Raw genomic sequence first — 27,882 nt, 5'->3', positions numbered from 1 at the left:
TCCGCGAGCCAAATTTTCCCATTGCCGTCAAGGAAATAGAGAACATGTTCTCTTTTTGGCCCGACAAGATCCTCGGGGGTTTCCTCATTGAAAAGTGTACACACGACTGGTTTCCTCGGAAAAAAACAAAACAGCAAGCTTCTTGCTGGTTTTTGCCGAGAAACTCGGCCGTGTGTACGGGGCATCAATCTTGCTTGACATCAGGACCTTAGACCTCTGGAATATGGGAGGAAAGACACTACAGGTACCAGTCTAGCGGTGCAAAGGAGCAGAGGATCTGGTAAGTAAATCTACTTTTCAATGCCCCTAGACTTAAATAAGCAGCTAACCCATGCGGACACTGCAATTTTCAAGTTTCCTAGAGTTGGACTTTAAAGTGAACCCATAGAGATGTGATTCTTGTAATGATGTGACACTGTTTCCTACAGCATTCTAAGTCCTTGAAGTGGGTTCATTGATGCAGGGCATCATTCAACCTGGAAGAGGACTGGTGCTGGACAACTGGATCAGTGAGTCTGCAGGAGATAGGGTGACTTTTGTGGTCTGAGATCCTTTTTATTTTTCAGATGCTTGCCTACTAATTTTTTTTTTAAATCTGCAAAGCTGAAGTTGGGATTAACTCTCCACTCCTATGTGCATGTATGCATGGAGTTATGCTTTTTGTTTGACATTGGATTAATGCTTCCAGGTATTTGTTACTCATCACATTCATCATAGTACTCCACCTGACAAAACCTTCATCTGCTTTTCCGTACAGAAGGACAAAACCTAATTGGTCCAGACTCCAGGCATCATCCAGGGCCAGGGCTGGACTGGGACAAAAATTTGGCCCTGGACTTCATCCAGACCGGCCCACTTTAATTCAATAAAATGCTGCCCCCCCCCCCTGAAAAATCACGCCCACCAAAAGGCCCCTACATCCATTATTGTATATCATGAGAGGGTGAGAGAGAGGGGAATGAGAGAGAGAGAGAGGGAGGGTTGAGGGAAAGGGGGTGAGAGGGGGTGGGTGAGAGAGGGGGGTGAGTGTAAGAAAAAGAGAGTGAGTGTAAAAGAGAGGGGGTGAGTGTAGGACCCCTTTTTACACCGAGGCGTTTTTTAGGCACTTTTGGGCTAAAAATACCGCCTGTAAAGCGACTGAAAATGCTTCCGCTGCAGTCCCAGTGTGAAAGCCTGAGTGTTTTCACACTGGAGCGCTGCCAGGGCATTAGAAAAAGTCCTCCAAGCAGCATCTCTGTTTTAAAAAACGGCCCACTGAGCCATCGGCCCACCGGGAAACTCCCTGTAGTCCCTATGGCCAGTCCATCCCTGTCCAGGGCCATCATGTATATCCTGAACTGAGATGCTGACTCAAGAATAACACAATTATCTGTATAATGGTGCCTGGCTATATTCAAAAATGTCTGACACTGATTAGCCCCCTGTTTCCTACTTCCTTCCTTCCTTCTTCCTACAGCAGACTGTTGACATCATCATTATTCCTGCAACAGAACAAATACAACAAAATATGCCCAATACACCTGACAGTGTTCAAAACCCTCCCTTGCTCTATCCAAACTGAAAGAAAATAAGTTTTGCCCTTAGTTCTACTTTAAAAAAAATATTTAATTTCCTTTGAAGTAATCCTTACAACACCCTTGTTATACAACAATTGTATGTGTCTTTTATCAACACAGAACTCAGGCATTAGATTTTGTCTGACATTTTTGACCTGGCAGTAAGTATTAAAAACTAAATTAATCCTTGAGAAGCAAGACTGCACTATTGTAACATTTCAAGAGTGGAGATTCATAATATTACTATGACATTATGTAAGAATAATGGTGTTCACCAACAATGGCACATAGCCAGGGAAACCAATAGAAATTCATTTTTGACTAGTCTGACTATAGTAAATTGAAATCCAACTGATCACTATCATTCACTGTAGTGTGCACATAATAATTTTGTTTTTCACTGTTCTGCTTTAAATTTGAACAGCCAAGGTCCAGGCTCAAGTGATATTCTTCCCCTATATCTGTGGGGGAACAGCACTGTGTCAAAAATGAGGGTATTAAAAAAAAAAAAAATCGGAATGAAAATGTGCTAATAAAGTGCTAATATGTTCTAGTGAAACTCTGGAGGCTAATACATTTCCACATTCCAAACAAAAATGCTAATAAAGTGCATGCTTTGACAACAAAAAAAATGCTAATAAAGTGCATGTGCTTTTATTTAGATCATTACCCCTATTTATCCTCATAGATTTGCACATACCAAATCACAATTCTTCCCCTAAACCAATTTGACTGCCACACAGACAAAAGCCGCAAGATGGCTTATAAGTAACCCCCTTTTAATGAATATATCTGTGTGTTGCTATGTGTGCAGTTCACACTGTAATTTCCCTGTGTACTCTGTTATTAAATATGTTTAAATTTGTTTTTAAATTAAAAATGATTTACTAAATAAAGAAACATAATATATATATATATTTATATATAACATAATACAATCGCATATACACAATCCTATATCCACAGTTGATCCAGAGGAAGGTGAAAAAAACCAGCATAGCATCCAATTTGCTACAGCAGGGGAAACAATTCCTTCCTGATCCCCAGAGAGGCAATTGGATTTTTACTGGATCAACTTTACCTATAAATGTTAGTACCCAGTTATATTGTGTACATTTAGAGCATTTTAAAGCAATCTACTGAGCTGGCCCGAACCACCTCTGGAAGGAGTCTATTCCACATGTTTACAGCTCTTACTGTGAAGAAACCTTTCCGTATTTGGAGATGAAATCTTTTTTCCTCTAGACGTAAAGAGTGTCTCCCTTGTCCTTTGTGATTACCTTAAAGTGAATATCTCAACACCAAGTTTACTATATGGACCACTTTTTTATTTGTACATGTTGATCAAATCCTCTCTTAATCTCCACTTTTCAAGAGTGAATAAATTCAGTTCCTCTAATCTTTCCTCATAGCTGAGCTCCTCCATGTCTCTTATGAGTTTGGTTGCCCTTCTCTGAACTTTCTCCAGTTCTACAATATCATTTTTGAGAACTGTGGCCCAAAATTGAACTGCATATTCCAGGTGACATCCTACTAATGATTTGTACAGGGGCAAAATGATATCTCTCTCTCTGGCATCAATACCTCTCTTAATTCAAGAAAGGACTTTGCTTGCTTTAGAAACCACAGCTTGGCATTGCATGTTATTATTGAGCCTATGACAGTTATGGTGAACCTTGGCACCCCAGATGTTTTGGAACTACATTTCCCATGATGCTCATGCACACTGCAGTGTAGTTGAGTATCTTGGGAAATGTAGTTCCAAAACATCTGGGGTGACAAGGTTCGCCATCACTGGCCTATGATCTACCAAAACACCCAGATCCTATTCCACTATGGATCCCCCCAGTTATACTCCCCCTAGTATTTATGATGCATGCATATTCTTAGCGCCCAAGTGCAATACCTTATTTTTTTCAACATTAAACCTCATTTGCCACTTAGTTGACCAAATAGACAGTGCATTGAGGTTGGCTTGTAAATTGGAGACATCTTGTAAGGACGTTATTCCACTGCATAGTTTGGTGTCATCTGCAAAGACTGAAATAGTACTTTTAATCCCAGACCCTATATTCTTTATAAAGATTTTAAAAAGTAAGGGTCCCAACACTGAACCTTGGGGTACACCACTGATAACCTTCGACCATTCAGAGTAAGAATCATTAACCACTAATCTCTGAATTCTGTCTTTTAGCCATTTACAAAATGATCTTTCCAAGCCTGTAGACTTTACTTTACACATTAGCTGTGTGCAGGAAACTGTGTCAAGTGCTTTTGCAAAATCCAAGTATACCACGTCCACCGCCACCCGTCCAAGGTTCTTCTTACCTCCTAATAAAAATGAATCAGGTTTGTCTGACAACTTCTGTCTTTCATGAATCAATGCTGTCTGTTGCTTAAAATATTTTTTTCCAGCAAGAACTTGTATATGTGGTCTTTTATTAAACTCTCCAGTATCTTCTCAACTATAGAAGTTAAACTGACAGGTCTTTAGTTACTTGTTAAAGACTTTGATCCCTTTTTAAATATGGGCACAACATTGGCACTCAGGGGAGCACCAAATGGCAGAGCTAGCTGTCAACAAGGCAGCTGGGTGGATCCTGACAATATTTTCAGGATCCCATCTAAGTGCGACTCTGTACCTTCAGCTATTAGCTGACTCTTGGTAACAAAATAAATGTACTCCTGTGACCCTCAAGAGCCAAAACGTTTATGCTGATCTGGCATTAAAAGTGCTTAAGGTCCCTGTGTCTCAGTACAGTCACTTTTATCATAGATCCTGAAACCAAAGAAGAGATTATGTAACTAGAACAGGGTTTTTCCCAGTTTGTGTACCTCCCATTCTGTTCTTGGACAACAATCAACTTTTGCCTTCCATTGTGATTGGAATGTGTCTGTCCTAACTTGAAAAAAATGTTGAGCTATTTTCTTTTAACTCATTAGAACTGACTAAGGAATGTCTTTAAGCATCATAGAAAATATCCTGTTGAATGTGACAAACTATTACAAAGCAACAGGGGCTAGTTTTAAGCACCATGAGGAGTGGGGGTTAAGCATTACTTGCAGAGAAAGCAAGGTCTTGTATGCAGCCTGGCCCTAGGGTACAAGAGATTTCAAAGACTAACACATGTACAAGTAGGCATCACAAGATGTCTGCCCTTAAGGACTGTTGCTAACTTGGGTGCTTTTTTTAGGCAAGGTCAAACCCAAGGTCAAACCCATGCTTTACCTATGTAGGGCCAAACTAATTCACTTTAATGCCCGTCTGCACTGCTGCTCTTACTATTTCTTCCCTTTACCCTATTGCTCGTTCAGCTGGGGAAGCAAAGTGGCACCTCCAGTACTCCTGTGTATAGAAGGCTATGTAACGTGACATGCTCCCAAAGCACTAATTGTTGTCTATTAACCTCACAGGCACCCAATACTGCTACATAGGGCTGGGATGAGGTCCTTCAGCACCCATAAGCCCAGTGTGAATTCAGGACAGAGCAAATTTGAGCTTGCACAAGGCTTCTTCTCTCTCCATGGGTAAATTGAGCTGTAAATTGAGCTGTAAAGCAGCAAGGAAAAGCCAAGGCTGCTATCTTAAACTGAACCTACTGTTTTAGGCCTTTTACACACGAGAGGATTTCCGCTGGAAACGGTCCGCTGGCGGATTTTGATCTGATGGCTGTACACACCTTCAGATCAAAATCCCCGCGGAATACATCCGCGGTGACGTGGCCGCGCCATTGCCGCGACGATGACGCGGCGACGTGCGCGACCCTGGAAGGTAAATACTTCCACGCATGCGTCGAATCATTACGACGCATGCGAGGGATGGGATCGGACGGACTTATCTGGTGAGTCTGTACAGACGACCGGATAAGTCCGGTGGACAGGATTCCAGTGGATAGATTTCTTAGCATGCTAAGAAATTTTTATCCGCTGAAAATCCGTCGGCTGGATTTTTATCCGCCTGAAAATGTCCGCTAGGCCGTACACACGACCGGATCTATCTGCTGGAACTGATCCGCGGATCAATCCTCGCGGATCGATCCGGTCGTGTGTACGGGGCCTTAGCCTGCATGACATATGCAAGACCATAGTCACCCAATACAAAAATATATATTTTGCCTTCCAGACCTGATCACAACTGTAAATGTTCTAAACGAGAATATTACTTTTTGTTGCATATTGAGTCAACCAAAAAAAAAAATGTAAAGGTTTTTCTTATCAAGAAATGTATACTGCTTTTCATTAGCATATCCTATTATGATAAATTGGTTACATTGGAATTAGGGTAACCAAAACACAGCTGATGCTTTTATATAATTTTTAACAAAATAATGATTGTTGAAAATATTTATTTCTAGTATGTGTAAAAGTATTAAAGCTTTATTTGTGGTAAATCTAAAGGATAGGTTTAGATACAGTCTACATTATTTGCTAAGGATATTCTTTTATAAAAGTCAACAAGACTATTATGTTGCCATCACATCATTCATCAATTCTCTGCAAACATAATGAAATAAGCAATATTGCAACAAGTGGAAAAGCTCCTGCCTGTTGTCAAATAAAGAAGTGTAATGACCTAAAGCAACCCTTCACATCAGTTAATTGAGAAGGATGTCAAGGTCACTTAAAATCTTGTTTAATCCGGCTGGCTTAAAAGTCAAAGAACAGTGGCCCTAGAAACCAATACACACTATCTGGATCACTCTAACACAAAGAACATGTACACTAATTGTACCAAAAATAGTCTCCAGTTGCAATGTTTGCTTTATTAAGCAGAAACGGATATAATCAACAGATTTAAAAAAGTGCACTTATAAAAAGTAAGGCAGAGTAAAAAAAACTTGTGACTACATCTAAGCTTTGCTCAGTAAAACAGTAACAAGATTAGAGGAAATGTGTATTGCGTTCTCTAGTAGTGCCCTACAAGTGGAAAATATAAATGCTGAGACGATGAATTTCTAAACACAAGAGAAGCTGCTGTGTTTGCATGATTACAAGGGCTGCATGGAAATATTTCTTTGTAGAGCAGGAAGCACAGATGATCTTTCCTTTTAAAGCCCACATACATATAGATAATGAAAATGCATGTGAGGCACATTTTAGTGCCTTATGAATAAAGTCTGCAAGGCTTGCTCTCATAATGTGCAATTCATTTAGTGATACTTAATATCTTTGAAGGATACAAGATACCTATTGACTTATTTGACTTTGAAGCTAATCGTAGGTTATCAGCAGCCATCTAAACTAGCTGATAACACTTACTACATGTGCTGCTCTCTATAAATCAGATCTAGTACAATCCAATGTCTTATTAAAGGGAACTTGTCACCACTAATCACCTAATGTCTTTTAAGATGCTATTCATTTTTTCATGTCAATACTGACTAAACTGAATTAGCTACAGTGCATTGTCCACAGGCCAGCGTCTTAGGCAGGCCATACACGGTTCGAATCTCTGGTCGATTCAGTAGGAATTCCGTGTGTTGGCAGGCTTAATTACCAAGTTCATCCAACGATCAACTTGGATACAACCAGCCTACCGGATTCACTAGCGATAATCACTTGCGGCTGCTTTAGCAATAAACAATGGGCCAGATTCATAAAGAATCGCGGCGGCGTAACGTAACGTCTTTACATTACACCGCCGCAAGTTTTCAGTGCAAGTGCCTGATTCACCAAGCACTTGCATGTAAACTTACGGCGGTGTAATGTAAAGCCGTCCGGCGCAAGCCCGCCTAATTCAAATGGGGCGTGTACCATTTAAATTAGGCGCGCTCCCGTGCCGAACGTTCTGCGCATGCTCCATTCGAAAATTTCCCGACGTGCTTTGCGCAAAATTATGGCGCCCCGACGTATTGTTTGAATGGCGTATTCCCGGACGTCATAGGAAAAAAAATTGAAATTTGACGCGGGAACGACGGCCATACTTTAACATGGCTGTTCTAAAGTTAAGCCATGAAAAAGCAGGCTTATCTTTGCGACGGGATAAAACGACTTGCGACGACGTAATGCACGCGAGTACCTTCGCGGATCGCCGTAAAAGCTAATTTGCATACCCGATGCTGGAAAACGACGCAAACTCCACCCAGCGGCGGCCGAAGTATTGCAGCCTAAGATCCGAAGGCGTACGAAGCCGTAAGCCTGTCGGATCTTAGCCAAATGCCGTTGTATCTTGTTTGTGAATCACAAATTAAGATACGACGCGGCAAATTTTAAAAAACGCCGGAGTATCAGTAGATACTCCGGCGTATTTCTTCTGTGAATCTGGCCCAATGACTTCTTCTGGTGGGGATGGCTTCCCGTGGTTGCAGGAAATACATTTTTACCGTCTATAGCAGTGGTCATCAACCCTGCCCTCAGGGCCCACTAACAGGCCAGATTTAATGTATAACTTTGGGGAGATGCAGACTAGAATACTGCAATCACTGAGCAGCAAATGAGATCACCTGTGTTATCTTGCAAACCTGGCCTGTTAGTGGGCCCTGAGGACAGGGTTGATGACCATTGGTCTATGGACAGCCTTAAGGTGAAGGTCCTTCAGAGAGGGCTTTGCCCTTAAACCCAACTTAACCTATAAATCTTGTCATTATCATTTATGAATCAGTCAAATAGAGGTCCTGTACGTGGAGGAGGTATAATAAAAAAAAATCATTAACGTCTTTTATGTAGTAAAAAACACGTAGAATACATTCTGCAGTCAATGGACAGAACAATCCATCATGGCAGCCAAAAACATTGGATATTACATATGGGCAGCAGCTCCCTATTGTTTTTTATTTCATACTCCAGCAGGAATAATCTAACCATGGGCAGAATGATGTACCAACATGAGCATCAGATGCTTTGCTGCATTAAAGTCTAGTAAGCATAGCTCATTACCCCATAACAACCTATTCAGAGCAAAGCAATCATACATTCAAATTAATACAAACATATTTACTTCTAAATTTTACATTTTCATTATATTTCTGCTTTAATTTTATGCTGTCTTTCGGATAGAGAAATACACTTAAATTACCTTTTCATTTCAGTCTGCAGCTAGCCATGATTTATTAAGAAAGAATAAAATCGAATTTTTGGATTTAATGGTAACAAAACTGTGTTTGAGCACAGGGATTTGCAGATATCCCTGAATCATGTAAATGGCTCACTGCATTTCCCAGATGTCTGCACAGAGCTTGAAGTGAAATTATGGGCAATGCCTGAAGAAGAAATATGTTTGAGTGGGATTGATTCAAAAGATCTAGGCTACATGATAGGATGTTGATGCAACAGACTTTCTTAATATAACAGTTGGACTGATAATGTGATTAGAGAAGGGGCGCATACTTCCATTTAGCACTTTTTTAGAGATGGCATGGCAAGGTCTACATCAATATGTTCATAGTAAATAGATAATAATTAATAATATTCATGGTTCACCTTGGGAGGTGTGTTTCTTTATTATAAACATTTTGTTCAAAGGTTGATTATAATGGTTTTTGATCAATTTTATTTATTTATAGCTTTAAACAGATCTTTGTTGTACCTTTATTTTACTATTTTGATAAATAAAGTCTTTATTTTACAAATATGCATTTAGTATTAAAGGGTCACTAAAGATTTTTTTTTAGCTTACTTTACCTTACTGCAGTCCTGGTTTCATGTCCTCATTGTTCGTTTTTGCTTTGATGTTGCTGTAAATCCTCTCTGTTCTGGACACTTCCTGGTTGTCTGTTTCCTGATCACCACAGTACTGGGAGATTTCTCACTGTGGTGACTAATCAAGGAGGTGTGATTACTGTGTGTAAAACTAAACTGGATTGGTGCTGAGGAGTTTAAGACAAAGTATCACTGCCCTCTATTGGCTCACTGCCCTCTATTGGCTCTCTGTACATCAGAGAACCAGGAAACAACAGCAAAAACGAAACTAAACTGCAGGCACATTATATGATTGGTTTTTATCTATTTTTAATCATTTTTAAAAGGAATCAGTTAACTATTATGTCTCTATACCCTGTAAACAGTCATTTCAGCTAAAAAAAAAAATTCCTTTAGTGACCCTTTAAGTTACCCCATGCCATGAAGAATTATACGTTTTATAAGAAAAACCTGTGCCAATCAGAGCTTGAGCTACTGGCTCTGTAAACAGCAGTCTTCATCACAAGATGAGGAAAGAGGGCCAGGTATATATGTGAAATACACAATATTTATGCACAATATTCTATGTTTACCTAAAAAAATTACAAAAACAAATATTGAGGTGTATTTTATTAGCCCTGTTCATAATACGTAAAGAAATAAAATATTTACAGAAGCACCATGCATCCCCTTGAAGCTACATTTTATGACAGGTTACAAAGTTCAGTTATGGATTTCTTCAAAACTGGCTATTTTGTTGCTAAGTACTATCAAGAGATCAGAAGAAAATAATCAGAAACTATTCTTTTTATTATATACACTGATGTCTCACAATTACAGCTGTCTGTTTTGTCCCTGATTTATAATATGTACATTCCCTAATTAACACGAGAACACAGACACATATGCTTACAGGAAAATTTAATGAGACAGCTATGCATCAGATCAATGTTCAGATTTCACTTGAGCTCTTTCCTTTTTTTTGCAAACATGGCCTCTGGCAAATAAAACAGAGAAAACAACATTTTTTGGTTTTTGAAATATAGAATTTTCCTTTTAGCAAAAAAGTACTTAGTTACAGCCCATAATTAGATCTAAAGGAGATGTCTCCTTCTTTTGCAGGAAACTGTGCTACATCAATTACATGGGTAAATAGGAGATTTTCCCAGAGGAGACACCATGTGACCCTATATTGATCAAGACTGCAGTGGAACGTTCTTTGCCATTGCGTTGCATAATGGAAATTAGGCGTTGGCTGTCATGGTTTCAGAAGACAAATTGCTGGTATTTGAGACAAATCATAGTCTCATTCCCATCTCTGTTTCCAGCATCACTACTAATTCAGGGTACAGTTTGCAGTTTAGCTTCTTAATTAACTCTTCACCAATACCCTTGCGAGTAAAATATGTGCAAGAAACAAGCAGTGGTAGCTGTTATTATGACCCCTCATTAGATTGTTTGTAATATATTATTTAACGTGTGTTGCTTCAAAAAGAGGGCACAATTAAAAATAAATAATTATGTTTCCCAGTGAATTTATTGCAGGAAGATTAAAGATAAGAAGAGAGAATAAAGACAGCCAACCAGCTGGAGCATTTTAATCTCATCTCTCGCATTTTGTACACCTTGGCATGCCTGAACAAGCTAAGTAATTTCTCTAGGGCTTATTGGACATTGTAGGCTTTTTCTTTTAGTCTTGGTTTCTTGCAGCACACAATAATCCCAAGATAGCCCCTCAAGCTATGGTATAAAACTCACAAATCTTGTGCAGTCTAGGATCTGAAACGCGTGCTCAGAAAGGAACGGATGAAAAGCTGCCAAGGTTTCAACAGAGCAATGTTAACCTAATACACAGCCATGCCACAAATTCCTGATAACTCTGGGAAATTACACCCCATGAGAATCATTCTCATGATCCCAGCTTTTGCGTTCCTTTCCACAGATCACTACTGTTTCTCAATCTGTCATAAGCCATAAAACTGGCAGGACTATGAACCTATGAAACTTTAACTGTGAGACAAAAAAGCCAACTTTTTAACGTATCTCCATATGGAAAGCAACTGTTGACATGTATATAATGGACAAACAGTCATACCTGTAATAGATTAGAAAAGATAGATAGATAGATAGATAGATAGATAGATAGATAGATAGATAGATAGATAGATAGATAGATAGATAGATAGATAGACTATATTTTCAAAAGAATCAGGACGCCTGCCTTTACACGCACATGAACTTTAATGGCAGTCTTAGTCCGTAGGGTTCAATATTGAGTTAGCCCACCCTTTGCAGCTATAACAGCTTCAACTCTTCTGGGAAGGCTGTCCACAAGGTTTAGGAGTGTGTCTATGGGAAAGTCACTCTTATGTAATTACTTAATAGGATTAGTGCAAAAATAAAATTGTAAAAATATTGTTTACTTTTTTTTAGCTAGATTAACCCCCCTGGCGGTATTCCCGAGTCTGACTCGAGGTGAGATTTTCATACCAAAAGCGGTAACCCCGAGTCAGACTCGGGCTCGCCTCGCTGCAGCAGCAGACAAAGTTACTTACCTTGTCCCTGGATCCAGCGATGCCACCGCACTATGTGAGCGAGCGGGACCTCGCTCGATTCACACAGTGTCCTCCTGTGCCACCGATCTTCGTTCCCTGCGACGTTACGACGCACAGGAGCGGAGAACGGCGCCAAATTCAAAAAGGTTAACAAACACATTACATACAGTATACTGTAATCTTATAGATTACAGTACTGTATGTAAAAAATACACACCCCCCTTGTCCCTAGTGGTCTGTCCTGTGCCCTACATGTACTTTTATATAAATAAAACTTTCTCCCTGCAAACTGTATATTGTCCATAGCAACCAAAAGTGTCCCTTTATGTCAAAAATGGTTTTAGATCAGCTAGAAAACAGCGATAATAAATTATAATCACTTGCAGAATTGAGCGATAGCGATTTGTGGGGAAATTCGTCATAAAAAAAAAATAATGACAGCAACAATTCTGCAACTGAGCAAATTTCAGTGATTTTGAGTTGATTACATTATTGAATAATTTTTATTATAATTATATTATTATTTGTTATAATTATTTATAATTATTTATTATATTATAATTTATAATTTTGTTTTTAAAAAAATGTCATACCCGGGATGCCTACTAGTCTCTTTTTTGGTCAGATTTAAGTGAGTTATTCCTAAAAATTACAGACCTACAGTATAAAACACCAAATTTCCTTGCAAATAATGGTACCGCTTTCAGCATCTTTTTTCTGAAAGAATCATACCGCCAGGGAGGTTAATATGAATAATGCATATTCATATATTATTGTCCTAAAATTCTTAAAATTCATGCTAAAAATGACGCTTAGGTGCCCATGCACTCGAGGTAGCTGAAAAAAGAACCTCTGTCAGAAAATGCAGCATATAAAATGCTCATAGTAGCTCGTATTGCACAAGAGTTTATGAGCGTTTAATGCCATTTGATTTATTAAGCATTTTTTCCAAAATATTCTCTTCTTCCTACCCCCCCTCCCCCGCCTTTAGAAATCATAGGGTCTGTACAGTGTGAATTAGTGTTTTGTTAATGTGGCTGGAGCTGCTTGGAGCTGTGTGCAGGCAGCAGTGGACTGGTGCTCCATTTTATTGGGGGGGCGGCAAACAAACAACCCCTGTTCAGTCGGCAAACAAACCCTCCCCCATTGCTCACCCGTTCATCCGTCAGTCCACCCACCAGCCCTGCACTTAACCCATCCAGGTCACGGGCACCTTTGGTGGCTTCTCCCTGCATCTCCTCCTTGGCAGCTTCCCCCTGCTCCTGCTTCTGGCCAATACGACTCAGGGCACATTGCTCTCACTCAAGCCCACCCTTTTTAAAGCCAATTAGAGCCTCAGGTTCTAATCATGTGCTTAAAAAAAACAATGATATCCATATGTCCAGCGCCCTGCATGTAGATTAGGGGCCGGGCATATGGAGTAGGGGGGCGGCACCCCTGTGTCCCTAATGGAGTGGCCACCACTGGCAGGCATCCTATGTTAAACTATGGAAATAGTCCACTACTTTAGCACACATTTTTCTTCTGTTAAAGAAGTCGTATGCAAGTTGTGCTGAAGTCACACTGAGATGTCGGCTTCAAAGTCGTGTGCAAAGTTGCTCGACTTTGCAGTCACGGCAGTGTCAAATGGGCCTAGAGTAGAGAACAGATGTCTTGCCTCTGGAGAAAGGCACACTAGCAGGTAAGTGTGATATAGTGTGCAAGTATTCTTTGTGTGCTTGCACATTAAAGGGGTTATAAAGGTACATTTTTTTTTTAAATAACAAACATGTTATACTTACCTCCTCTGTGCCAGGGTCTTGCACAGAGCGGTCCCGATCCTCCTTTCCTGGACTCCTCTTGAGTGCCCCTACAGAGAGCTGCATTCCATGGGGGCGATCATGTGGGCACGCTCCCAAGTCCTGCTGCTGTGTCCATTGACACAGACAGCAGGACTCAGCCCCTAACCCCAGCTTCCGTGTCACTGGAGTTGATTGACAGCTGCGAGAGCCAATGGTTCCTGCTGGTATCAATCTATCCAAATGAGGACCCAAGACAGCGGCTGGAGCTTCTGTGCCTGTCCCTGTAATGATCAGGTTCAGGTAAGTAAAAGGAGGGCTCTGCTGCACTACAAATGTTTTTTGAGGGTTTACCACATCTTTAATGTAATAGCCCACCCACACTACAAACTGCAAAGTTGCACTTTAAAATTAACCTGCCATGTCCAGCAAATTAAATTACATTACATTACAATCAAATGTAGTCTATACTGACCACAGAAACATCCTCAGGGACAAAAGAAATTATGTGATGACAAGCATAAGTGCTTTGCCTATAGTTTACTAGTGATGCTTGCCTATACTTTTCATAGGACATGACAAGTGATAAATGAGTCCCAGTGGAGTTTATTTCTAGAACTGGATGAAAGGTAAGATGTGAAGGTGTTACCCAAAGCAAAAACCAAATGCACTGTGTAACGTTCGTAACATTTTGGTAAACGATGAAAGCACAAGATCATTGGTTGGCACTAGGGACAGTGGCCACCTTTACCTCTTCCCTGAGTTTCCATACATGATTTTCAATATTTCAGTCATTTCAGGACACACATATATATATATATATATATATATATATATATATATATATATTTTTTTTTTTTTCTGTTGCAAGATAACTTAAAAAATGAGATGTATGTTTACTGCAGTGAATTCCAGTTGTGCTTGTAATGAAATAGCTGGTTTCAGGCAGAAAACAGGACTTTATCTATTAAAGCAGAGACTGTAAGCCATGTTCTTTGTTACAGTAAGCTAAGCCAGAGAGGCTGGCAAAATGTGCCTCGAAACATTCTAACATTCCAAGTTATGAGGTAGAAACCTTAGAGTATATCAACGGTAAATAGACACAGACTAGCAGGAGCCAAAGTATGTCTTATTCCTTTCATTGAGATCCACATCAGCTTCCTATTTCATTATAACAGCCACAGTAGACATTGCGCATCAAATTACAGCATGCGGGGATACCTAAAATTACAGTGTTCTAGCAATTATTGATTCATAACCTTAGCCATTCAAGATACACTCTGTGAATTCCATTGTCAAATGAAATACATCATGACAGATAACACTGATTTTATGTTTAAAAACAAATTAGTCCAAGTACCTTAGAAATAGTCTGATGACTGCAGTATAATCATTGGTCAATTTTTGAATACAATTTTTTTTTATTGAAAAAAAAAAGGATTTCTCACAAATATTTGAAGCAACAATGGTACATACATATAAAAAGTAGTCTATTAAAGATATATTGAAAATGTGTGTTCTTGTAAACAGATGGTGATCTTAAATATCTTATGACTTTTGCCCTGTACACACGATCAGAATTTTCGATGGAAAAAGTCAGATGGACTTTTTCCATCGGATTTTCCGATCGTGTGTAGCCCCATCGGATTTTTTAATCGGAAATTCAGATGAATTCCATCAAAGTTTATATATAGAACATGTTCTATATTTTTCCGATGTGATTTGGCCGGGCAAAAGCGTGTGTACGCGGCATAAGTGTCGCTTCACATAACAATTATCGTGGAATAAAAATAACAATAGAAGGAAAAATAAATATAATAATAGAAAAAATAAAACAACATCAGGGTACCATCATATAGAGGCGCCTATTTGAATTATATGCATTAATTGAAGTTTTGTAGATAAACCAGAGATCCCATTTCAAATTAAATGTTTTCTAGAATTATTAATAGTATTGAAAATATTTTCCATGATCTTGATATCTTCAATTCTCGCTAATATTTGTGGAAAGGGTACATTTCTAGTTTCCCAATGGTATTCAATTGTCCAGTGTGTGGCAACACATATAGTGTGGATCAATTGCAATAGAGGTGGTTGTATATCCGGGACATTTTGAAATAGTAAGCAATTGCAATGGGAAAGTACATTGTTTTTACCTGCAAGTCTATTAATAAAGGAAAAAACTTCCTTCCATGTGGGATATAAATGTTCACAATTCCAAAATATGTGGAGGAAAGTTCCTTGAACTGGACACCTCCTAAAGCAGTTTGGGGAGACCTCCGGGTATATTACGTTTAGATGAGAAGGTATGTAAAACCATCTGGTAAAAAGTTTCACCACTGTCTCTCTAATTGTCAGTGACTTAGTGCTGATCCACAAAGTGGACCATTGTGGAATGGTCAATTGCATGAATATTTCAGATTTCGATTTGAGCATATATGGTAATTTATCAAATCATGGGTCAATTTTAAAGTACAATTCCATCTTACCTAAAAATATTTACATACATAAATATATATATATTTTTTTAATTCTTACATTTCTTTGGAGCAGGAATATGCACATAATCTATTGGCAACTTGTATTGTACAGAATAACTTGCAATTTGCTTATTTAGGGGCATTTCAAGGATTAATTGAATTCAAACTATGTAAATTATCATATACCAGGCATACCCCACTTTTAAGTACACAATGGAGTTTATTTACTATCGCTGGAATGTGCAAAATCAGGCTCACATCTGCATAGAAACCAATGAGCTTCCAGGTGTTATTACCAGGCTTAATTGAGTAAGCTGGGATTATAAACTCATTGGTTTCTATACAGAAGTGAGCCTGATTTTGCACTTTCCAGTGATAGTAAATAAACCCCATTGTGTACTTAAAAGTGGGGTATGCCTGTAATGTAGAACCCACACCTTGATATGCCTAACCTTTATTAAGACAAACAGTGTACATATCTATCTCACAAATGACAATGAGGATCTGCCAGCATAGCAGAAACAGGGTTAATTATGGTAAATATAACTCTGGGAGGCTCTCATAAACATTTCATAGTAGGGTAAAGCTAAGTAAGATTTTTCCATTTTGACCTTTTAAGAAAACAGTAAGTGGCCACTTTTAAATAATTTTTTAGAGTTTTGCTTTATGAATGGAAACACATAACAAATATAAAGTTGATGTGATCCAAATGTGGCTGCACTTTAAATGCTCTAAATTTAAACTTCAGCTATATTATCTTTGAAAATGGTAAACTGCCTGCGTGCAAGCGGACACGGAAGGAAGACCGGGTATAGATGGAAACGCCTGCAGCTCGCACTGAAAGGTTTCATTTTCAGGTAAGTTCAATGTATTGTGCTAGTATCCAATGCATACAAGCACATTGTGATATTACTTTCAGGTTAGAAAAAAATGCCCAGCGGTTTACTACCGCTTTAAAGGTTCAAAAGGCTTAAAACCTGGCCCATTCTAACCACTGCTTCCACAATTGCATTCTTGCTAGCTCTTTTCTATGTCCTCCCCTTGGCCTGTAAGTATAAGTGGCATCCTCACAGTACAGTAGAAAGATGTGGTTGTAAATGCAGCTGGGCACAAGTGTCAGTATGCTGGTTGGAATCTTAGTTTAAATTTGGGCCTACTAGGGACTCTGGAAAAACCCAGAAACTGCCTACAGGCAATCAGAAATGCCTTGGTTATGCTTTGAGAGAGCCTTACCGGGTTAAAAAGTCGATACATGTTTGATTCAGCTCAGTTATTACAGATATGTAGACCCTGGGTTTGCACTTTAATAAGAAATGCCATGATTGTGTGCCTGAAGGTACATAACTCTCACAATTCAGCATCCCTAAGCCTCCTACCGTAGCTACAAAAACAAAAAATATTCAAAAAGTACTTCCTTTAAGCTGAACTCTATCTGTTGCTATTTCCCAGTGCATAATAATGTACGTATATATGTTATTATTCCACCTTACATTTTCCGTTATAAGGCATGCATGCAGAATATAGAGTGGAAAGGGCACATTGACAACAGTTCTTACAAAATTCACACTCAGAAAACAACTTTAAAAAGTTGGCACATTTAGGGGACAGTAAGAAGCTGTATATAAAAAAAAATGATGTGATTACTACACATCAGGCTGAAAAGGTGCAAACCATTTTATACTATAAGTTTGTTTTATGCAAGGAGTTAGGCTTTAGAATTCCAAAGAGCATATTACAGTTTTTCTGCTCAGGCAAAATTATAATAAAAGTGTGAAGACAAACATTTAAGAAAAATATTACTGAAGCAATACAAGCCCATCCCTTGGTTATTACTAAAGTCTGAATTATTCTTTAAATAGGAAAACCGAGCCCTAGCTGTAATAGTGCACATCCGTTTTTCATATAAACACTGTGAATCATGAAAAAAAAAATGTCGATAACTTTTTAATATGCCATCACACATCTGAATGATGTGATACTTTTGCTTATGACACCGTTGCTATAAAAATAAATTACACAGAGGTTATAAGAGTATTACATTTGACTCATGCATCATAAAGGATTCTCATTTAATCTACATATCTCAGTCTGGCACAACACACACAATGTTCTTTACTGGCTTTATTGATCAATGTATTTTGTTAATGGTGTTACTTGTTTGGATGAGGTTATAAGAGGAACTGAAAAACATATCTTGTTGCAGAAATCTTTTCAAGAAGTACAAAATGACTATGTGTCACCAGATTAGATTCACTTGCTACAATGATGATTTCAGCACTAACAGGGGGAAATGGGTCATTAAAACAAGAAAGTGAGAATGCAAAGGCTCCTGGCAGACAAACATTTCATTTACTTCAGTACTCCACTAACACATGCTGCTTCAGAGCTTGGCAATGTAAACCATTAAAAGAAGCATGCTTTGCATAAATTATTCTGCTTCAAGGAAAGAGTCAGTTAGTCATAGACAAAGCGCTCCAAAACACAGACTTTAGCAAAAAGGGTCTTACCTTAAATAGCCTTAATATATTAGCAACCATAATAGATACAGAACTCGCTGCAGCTCCTATTACTGCAGAAATTCTGTCCGGTTTGGTGAAAATTGGCGAATCCCCATTGGCGCATCTGACATCAGTAGCATCTTTTTCTATTAAAGCTTGCACAAATGTTAGGGATTGCTCCAGTGCATATGTATCCCTTGAGCAGGTGTCAAGGATGCGGACCCCTAATGTAATGTTAGGAAGAAGGTCCTGATCTTTGTTTATCTGGTCTACAGCATACATCATTGCTTCCAGCCTATGGATCCCTTTTTCTTTTTTAAGTTCCCCACAAGGCACCCCTCGTTCTCCTCTTGAATGGACCGGAAAGAGGCCACCAAGTATTATGTCCCCTTCTACTCGAATGGAGTGGGCATATTCCTGGCCAACGGCTGCTTGCATTAAGGTAAAAAGGTAGTACAACTGGATAGCCATTGATATTGTGCAATGACCAGACTTGAGCTGTTTTCTCTCTAAAACCATGCGTGCTGAAGACATATTTAAGATCCAAAATACAATTTAGCAATTTTTTATACAACAATGTAGATCTTTTTAATCCACACTTATTAGATACTACCATCGGTGCCCATTTAGTAAAGAAAAAAAAGGACTGTTTAGCGCATAACCAGCAGTTTTGTCAGACAGCCACAGGTCTGTAATTAGCACATCAAGTTTAATGTAGTACATTCGCCATGTGCAATATTAGAAGAGGTAAAGTCACTTCATTGGTTAAATCCTTCAATAATTTAGAGTAAATAATCCACCTCCGAATCATATCTTTTTACTGGATCGTTATATAAAGTCCACCTGAAAAAGAAAGAAAACAAGAAAATATGTTTGAATATTTGCATTTGTCCTCTGGATATGCATAATATGCAGCCAGCATCGCTGAAGCAAACAAACTGAAAGAACAGATGTAAATGCACTCTAAATTCACCATGACTCATTTCCTGCACTGCATACCTTGGCTAATTCAGGTCAGTGACCATGAAACAATATGCAATAGGATTCGGACAAAAATGAACAATATTACACGTCATTAGCTAAAATGAATGATCACTGCACTGTGCAGCAGTGTCTAAAAATGCACTTTACAGCAATAAATGTGCCTATTTTCAAACAAATCATAGTTCAAAACTAGAGAAAGCCACATTATAGTTTCCACGTATAATTCACTACAGAAATGTTCGGACAGATGCAAATGTTGATAAAGAAATTGTTTTAAAAAAATGGGTGGGGATTAAATGGAAGCTGTGCGCTACTTATTTCATGAGTGTGGTTTAAAGTCCTAAATAATAGTAATATTAACAGTAATAATAATAATAATTTAATGTTACATTCCCTAAAATGAAGCTAGCTTTTATTGCAGTCAGAAAATCTAAAAAGAAAAGTAACATTGTGCATGAAAAAAAAAAGGAAAAAGCCATTTAGGCTAATGTAGTCTGAAAATGAAATCAATGGCAGTATTCCTTTTGTAATTTAGTAAATGTGTCATCTTATTATATATTTACTTAATTTTTCAAAATCGTAATGTATGTTTATACTCACAGTAAACCAGTAACGTTGATATTTCCAGTTCACATGCAATGATAACCTAAATATACACAGCCATGTGCATTTAATCCCTAGGTACCCAAATGGACCATCTGCTTATTTCCGTTCCAATATCAGTCATTTAAAAAAAGGTTGGCTCCAAATATCCATGTCTCAGATGACAATACAGTTTTTAAAGTGTATCTTTTGCAGGGGTATTTTTCCTTCAGTTGTGGAAGGCCCACTTATTTACCTAACTCTATTCTGATTACTAAGAAAAGCTGTAAAGATAAGGAGCCTTCTTTAGCAGCAAAGAAAGCCAGCCCAGCACTGTTATGCCCCGTACACACGATCAGAATTTCAGATGGAAAAAGTCCATCTGAGTTTTTTCATCAGAAATTCCAATGAATTCCATCGGAGTTTAGATATAGAACATGTTCTATTTTTTTCTGATGGAATTCCGATGTGATTTAGCCAGGCCTGATCGTGTGTACGCAACATTAGAGTGTATAGCTGGCCATACATTACTTTTACTTTTTTTTTTTATTTAGCCAGGCACAGAATTATCCAATTTCACATTCGAGGTGAATAGGGAAAGCCACCCCGCTGTATCTTTGTATTCTGATAGCGAGACCCCCCCCCCCCCCCCCCCATCAGAATACACTAATCCTTGGCCATTGGCTGCATGCACAGACTGAATTCTGGTTTTCCATATGGATCGTTAAAAAGAAGCCTGTCTAACGACAAGCTTCTGTTGAACTGAGAAGGTTGCGCACAGATCAAAACTCATCCAGTTCCTGTTGAACATGCTGAATTTTGACCCATGTTTGGCCAGCTTAAACCAATCAACCAATTTCCTTTGAAATATTATATATATATATATATATATATATATATATATATATATATATACACACACACAGTATATCACAAAGTAAGTACACCCTTCACATTTTTGTAAATATTTTATGATATATTTTCATGTGACAATACTGAAGAAATTACACTTTGCTACAATGTAAAGTAGTGAGTGTACAGCTTGTATAACAGTGTAAATTTGCTGTCCCCTCAAAATAACTTAACACACAGCTATTACTGTCTAAACTGCTGGCAACAAATGTAAGTACTGTCGCAATCCCCAATGTCAATGGGAATCAAAGTTAGTGTAAATCCAAAACGTATAGTTTCCACCAGAATAGAAATGGAGAGGAAATACTATATCCAAAACGTATAGTTTCCACCAGAATAGAAATGGAGAGGAAATACTATATTTATTGGCGTCTAACACTCACTTTTTCACGCTGCAAATCGGTTGCAAATAGTGTGTGCGTGTTATACGCCAATACTGCAATTTGGGCTGCCTCGGAGAGAACAGGGCGGGGGGCGGGACAGCGAGAATCTCCTGTTTACTCAGTCACCTCTGTAATAGGAAGTCCCGTCTCCTGGGCCGGCATTGGACCAGTGTTCTGTATATCATAGAAGCCAGTCCAGGAGGCGGGACTTTGTATTGAAGAGGTCGCCGAATAAACAGGAGATTTTCGCTGTATAATATATATATATATAATCTGATGGCGCTCATCCCGCCCCCCTCCCTGAGATGGGCGTTGATCAGACTGAATTCATGGCAATGGGGAGGCTGCAGATGGGCATTAATCAAGCTGCATTGATGGGCAATTGTGAGGCTACAGATGGGCATTGATTAAGATGCATTGATGGGCAATAGTGAGGCTGCAGATGGGCATTTATGAAGCTGCATTGATGGGCAATTTTGAAGCTACAGATGGGCATTGATCAAGCTGCATAGATGGGCAATTTTGAGGCAGCAGATGGGCATTGATCAGGCTGCATTGATGGGCACTGACCCTTATTTTGCTTCAAAGTTCTATATTTAAAATAATTTTTCCTAAAACTTCCCTCTTAAAATTAAGGTGCGTGTTATCACCTGTGCGTGTTATATGCCAATAAATACGGTATTTCAGTGGGGATGTTTGTTCCTGTGACAACTGTCTAAGAGTAGATCTCTTTCACTTGGGAAAAATATCTTCTCACTTCCTGTTGAGCCTAGAGGTCAGGAAGTAGGGAAATATTTCTAATGAAACACAGCCTGAAAAGAAAAAACTGACAGCCCTTTAACCCTTACCCAACATTAATCAAAAGGAAAAAAAGGTTTAGCTTTAGATATATGTAAGCTTGGTACACACAGGCCATATTTCTGGATACATTGGCCAGTTAAAAAAAAAAAACAGCCGACATTCGGCCCATGATATGTCGGCCTGACACGAATTTTGTCTGGATTCTGTCAGACGAGCATCTGACTGACTCCTGATCTGCGCTCTCAGCCAATGGCAAAGAACGCTGATCGGAGTGTTCTGGCAGGGGGCGCCGCCCTGTCAGATCACAACAGCTCAGTGGGTGAGATCGCTGCACTAACTTTGCATAGTTAGTACAGCGGCTCTGACCAGCGCATTGAAAGAATAAAAACTAAAGCCTGTGTACCAGGCTTTAGGCTATGAGGGTGACCAAATAAAGGAAAATAGTACAACACTTCCACCTTCACAGGAATATGTCATTAATTTCCCAAGACCAAATAATAATAATAATAAAGTAAAAAACAAAAAAACATAAATATTAAAAATATATATGTACTGTATATACTGCATGTAAATACCATGTAAATTTTATGGCTAAAATCAATCACTAAGCACTAATTTACTAAGACTGCACGGTCCCGGTTACATGGTCACATAGCTCAACAATAAAGAGCAAACATGCACATCACCACAGGTATATGTGGTTATGTTAGAGCTTAATGTTTTAGCCTCTAGGCATCAGTCACATGTAATTTTTTGGATCTAACTGTAGGAAATGAACTTATCTTTGTAGGAATGGAAAATAATTTAATCCCGTTAGTTAGTCACCTCACGGCATAATGTTTTGCTCTCATCTCCAGTATTGTCATACCCAATGACAGCTTAATGGATTATTGCTATTATGCTGTATAATTACCTGTGTATTAGCTGTGGGTATCGTTGTATGGAATAACTGTATGCGCCTGCATATAAATTTTTAATATTTTCTTTCTTTCTAGTTGTCTCCTAACATAACATGCCCAGAGCAAATAATGACTTTGACAAATGATCCAAATACATTTTCATGACATTTTTAGAATTGTATCAATATAATCTATAAAATACAGACTAGCAAATAATTTCAAAAGCTTTATATTTTTCAATAAATTTATTCCAGACTTTATTATGGAATATGACATTATTTGAGTAACTAAACAATCAATTACAACAACACATATTTTTATCAGATGGAGGGGTTTCCCTTGAGGTAGACATAACATTTTATGCACCAATTCCTACAGTTATCACTGCAGTTTAAAACACATCATCGTAGATGGGAATTAATTATTTCTACTTTTTTTTCATGCAAATTTCCCAAGATACATGGACTACTTTTTTAACCTTCACGGAAAACAAACTATAGAACCTTTTGTTTCCTACTGTCAACCACATGCTGTAAATATTTGTTTTCAACACTGATGAGAGGTTTATAAACCCTACAAGTTAAGTCCCTTAAGTTATCATACTACATTGTACTTTAACACAACCTAAAATATAATAATTCCGGCTTTTTCCTATCTTGTTTATTTTCTGCGCTTTTTCTCTGCCTCCTGTCAGCTATTATACCTAACATTTTCTTGTCATCTATATTCTTGTAACTGGATCTAATCTATGACTTACTTATATATTGTCTCAGAAAACCAAAAGGGTGCACTAGGATTCTCTTTTCTCTAATGACTGGTATTACTAGACTGACCTTAGTTTAACTAGTGTGTATTTTGTTTGTTTCTGAGTCCAATACCCGTACATAGTGTATTCTTGTTCCTGACTGAGGGTTTACTGTTAATAATTCATGTGTTGGGCCATAGCAATCAGTTTTATGAAGTCTTATTTTGTCTTGGTCCTTTGGATTGTGTGACCTGGTCTGTCCTTATTTGCGTTTGGATTTGTATCCTCCTCTGTGAATGCATATGCTCAATATATGGAGCCACGCATAAACGTTCTGCTATACCGCTTGCACCGACGATCTACTGTATTTATTGGCGTATAACACTCACTTGTTTACCTGAAAATAGAGGGTAAACTGTGCCTGCCTGTTATACACAGGGGGCTGTGGAAAGTTTTTTTCTGAAATTTCCCTCTGAACCACTTAAGCTTCGGACCAAAATGCAGCTAAAGGCCCAGGCCAGGTTTTGCGATTCGGCACTGCGTCGCTTTAACAGACAATTGCGCGGTCGTGTGACGTGGCTCCCAAACAAAATTGACGTCCTTTTTTTCCCACAAATAGAGCTTTTTTTTGGTGGTATTTGATCACCTCTGCAGTTTTTATTTTTTGCGCTATAAACAAAAATAGAGCGACAGTTTTAAAAAAAATGCTATATTTTTTACTTTTTTCTATAATAAATATCCCCCAACAATATATAAAAAAATATTTTTTTTCCTCAGTTTAGGCCGATACATATTCTTCTACATATTTTTGGTAAAAAAAAAACGCAATAAGCGTTTATCGGTTGGTTTGCGCAAAATTTATAGCGTTTACAAAATAGGGGATAGTTTTATTGCATTTTTATTAATTCTTTTTTTTACTACTAATGGCGGCGATTTTTTTCATGACTGCGACATTATGGCGGACATTTCGGACAATTTTGACACATTTTTGGGACCATTGTCATTTTCACAGCAAAAAATGCATTTAAATTGCATTGTTTATTGTGAAAATGACAGTTGCCGTTTGGGAGTTAACCACAGGGGGCGCTGAAGGAGTTATGTTTCACCTAGTGTGTGTTTACAACTGTAGGGGGGTGTGGCTGTAGGTCTGACGTCATTGATTGTGTCTCCCTATAAAAGGGATCACATGATCGAAGCCGTGTTTACAAACGGCTCTCCCCGTTCTTCAGCTCCGGGGAGCGATCGCAAGGGGGTGGCTAGAAACGAATAGCCGCCCCCTCATCCCGGATCACTCCCAGACAATTTCCGACCACTGCATGTACCGGGTACGCCCATCTGCCTGTACGTGCCATTCTGTGGACGTATATGTACATGCGGCGGTCGTTAAGTGGTTAAAGTTAGGGTGCGTGTTTTATACCTGTGCGTGTTATACGCTGATAAATACGGTTAATATCAACTCAGGCTCTTTGCCATCTTCTTTTAAATGGGCTGTGCTATCACCCAGGCATCATACACGATAGCTACATTGAAAATAAGTCCAGCATGTACCTTGTTCCAGATATTCATCTGAATGCCACCTGCATGGCCTTATGTTGGTTTTGATGCTTTTCCTGTCAAGCTATCTGTAGCCATTGGACTGCAACCTAGAAGTTGCATACAGCCAAGTCCATATAGCATAGTGGACACTTGGCTGCTATTGGACTTTGTCCCACTGCCCTTCAATACTGGCACAGAATACACATCTTCTCTTGTCTGATTTTATCTTCAAAGCTCTAGGTTCTGTTTCTAACCATCCTCTGGTTAACCCAGTATGCTTTAGTGCCTAAATTTCCTATATCTGATCAGCAGCCCCCTTTTTCTAAATAAAAAATAAGCAAAAATAGTTGCTCTATAGTATACTAATTTATACTTGCATTATGCTTTAGTTCTACCTATGTTCTAATCTGGATCAGTAATGATGATAGCAAGAAGATTATGATGATAATGTCAGTGTTAACCACTTCCCGACGGCCGTACGACTATATACGGCCGCAGGGTGGTTCTACATCTCTGGGGCGCCGTCATTTGACGTCCGCCCCTTTCCGCGTTCCCCGCGCGCGCAGCGGGGAACTGCTGTGCTGGCCGTGTCCCTTGGACACAGCCAATCACAGATCGCCGTGAACGGCCAATCGGAGTGGCCGTTTGCTAGGCGATCTGTGCGGCCAATGAGAGATGATCTCATATGTTTACATATGAGATCATCTCTCATTCCCGGCTCTCGCAGACAGCGGTGCTGTCAGGGGAGAGAGGAGACGGATCTGTGTCTCTTGTACATAGAGACACAGATCGGTCACCCCCCCAGTCACCCCCCTTCCCCCACAGTTAGAACACTAATTAGGGTACACATTTAACCCCTTCCTCACCCCCTAGTGTTAACCCCTTCAATGCCAGTCACATTTATACAGTAATTAGTGCATATTTATAGCACTGATTGCAGTATAAATGTGAATGGTGCCAAAAATGTGTAAAACGTGTCCGATGTGTTCGCCATAATGTCGCAGTCGCAATAAAAATCGCAGATCGCTGCTATTTCTAGTAAAAAAAAAAATAATAAAAAATAATAATTCTGTCCCTTATTTTGTAGGCGCTATAACTTTTGCGCAAACCAGTCGCTTATTGCGAATTTTTTTTTTTTTTTTTACTAAAAATATGTAGAATACGTATCGGCCTAGACTGAGGATAAAAAATGTTTTTTTTTTAAAAAATTGAGCTATTTATTACAGCAACAAGTAAAAATGTATTTTTTTTTTTTTTAAATTGTCGCTCTATTTTTGTTTATAGCGCAAAAAATAAAAACCGCAGAGGTGATCAAATACCACCAAAAGAAAGCTCTATTTGTGGGAAAAAAAGGATGTCAATTTTGTTTGGGAGCCACGTCGCACGACCGCGCAATTGTCAGTAAAAGCGACGCAGTGCCGAATCGCAAAAAGTCCTCTGGGCAGGAAGGGGGTTTAAGTGCCCAGTAAGGAAGTGGTTAATATTGCCACTGAGTTCTCCAGGTGTAGTTGCAAATAACAAAAAAGTGAGAGTGAATACAGGCATACCCCAATTTTAAGTGCACAATGGGGTTTATTTACTATCACTGAAATGTGCAAAATCAGGCTCACATCTGCATAGAAACCAATGAGCTTCCAGGTTTTATTATCAGGCTTAATTGAGTAAGCTGGGGTTATAAACTCATTAGTTTCTATGCAGATGTGAGCCTGATTTTGCACTCTCCAGCGATAGTATAAAAAAAAAAAACGTTGTGAACGTAAAAGTAAAAGTGGGGTATGCTTGTACTTTTGGTAGATTTGCATATCTTAGTGGAGGTGAATACTGCCATGGCTAGGCAGATCTTTTACCAAGAAAAACAGGTGGTGAGACATCTGCCCATGCTTGAACAACCATTGAGCAGCTTAGGCACGCTGCGACCTTTGAATTAATTTGGCCAGCTGATAGATGTTCATGTAAAAGCATTGTTCTCTTTTCTGCACAAAAAGAGGAATATTTATCTATCAGTAATCCAAGAGATTATCCAACATTCTGGAAAATGTCTGTGTTCAAAAACATTTGCTTAAGATTATCTGACCACTGCACAGCCCAGTATTTCAAAGAATCCCAAAATCAGGTGCAATTTTAGCTTTACTAACGCTTTGTACGAACAACCTAGGAGTGAACAGTAGATATGAACTTAATAAAAGGAAAAAATACAACCACAAATTCATACAAAAACAAATTATACCTAGCCAGTTGTTGATCCATTACTTTTGAATACCATGTACAGCACACTGTTTACATGGATTATGTAAAATATAGGACAGAACAGATATTAGGTTTTTTTTTGTCTACCATTTTGCACCAATCAGTTTCACCCCAAATCATCTTCTATTCTTCCTACATCAATTTCATCATTAATATTAGGAAATTTCCACATCTCAAGTGTTTACAAGTCATTTTACCTGTTTGACCATGATGCAAAGAGATAAACTGATTTTGTTAACTTTTTATACAACCAGTACATGATTACTTAGTTGGAAACTAAACAATGCAGTAATAAGCACAGTGGCCTTC

General features: G+C 38.6%; 1 protein-coding gene across 1 annotated transcript in view; it reads right to left on the bottom strand.

Annotated features, from left to right (window-relative positions):
* The window catches only part of GRM8 (glutamate metabotropic receptor 8), a 1,246,805-nt gene that overhangs the window by 1,174,526 nt on the left and 44,397 nt on the right, over positions 1-27,882 (bottom strand). Inside the window, exon 2 of the mRNA XM_040343692.1 lies at positions 18,494-19,327. Within this exon, the coding sequence (XP_040199626.1) occupies positions 18,494-19,018 (525 nt within the window). The 5' untranslated portion in view covers positions 19,019-19,327. The remainder of the gene's footprint in view (positions 1-18,493; positions 19,328-27,882) is intronic.

This window comes from Rana temporaria, chromosome 3 (genome assembly GCF_905171775.1).
Source record: "Rana temporaria chromosome 3, aRanTem1.1, whole genome shotgun sequence".
Lineage (NCBI taxonomy): Eukaryota > Metazoa > Chordata > Amphibia > Anura > Ranidae > Rana > Rana temporaria.
The sequence above is the reverse complement of the archived record's forward strand: the minus strand, read 5'-3'. Positions and strand labels throughout refer to the sequence as shown.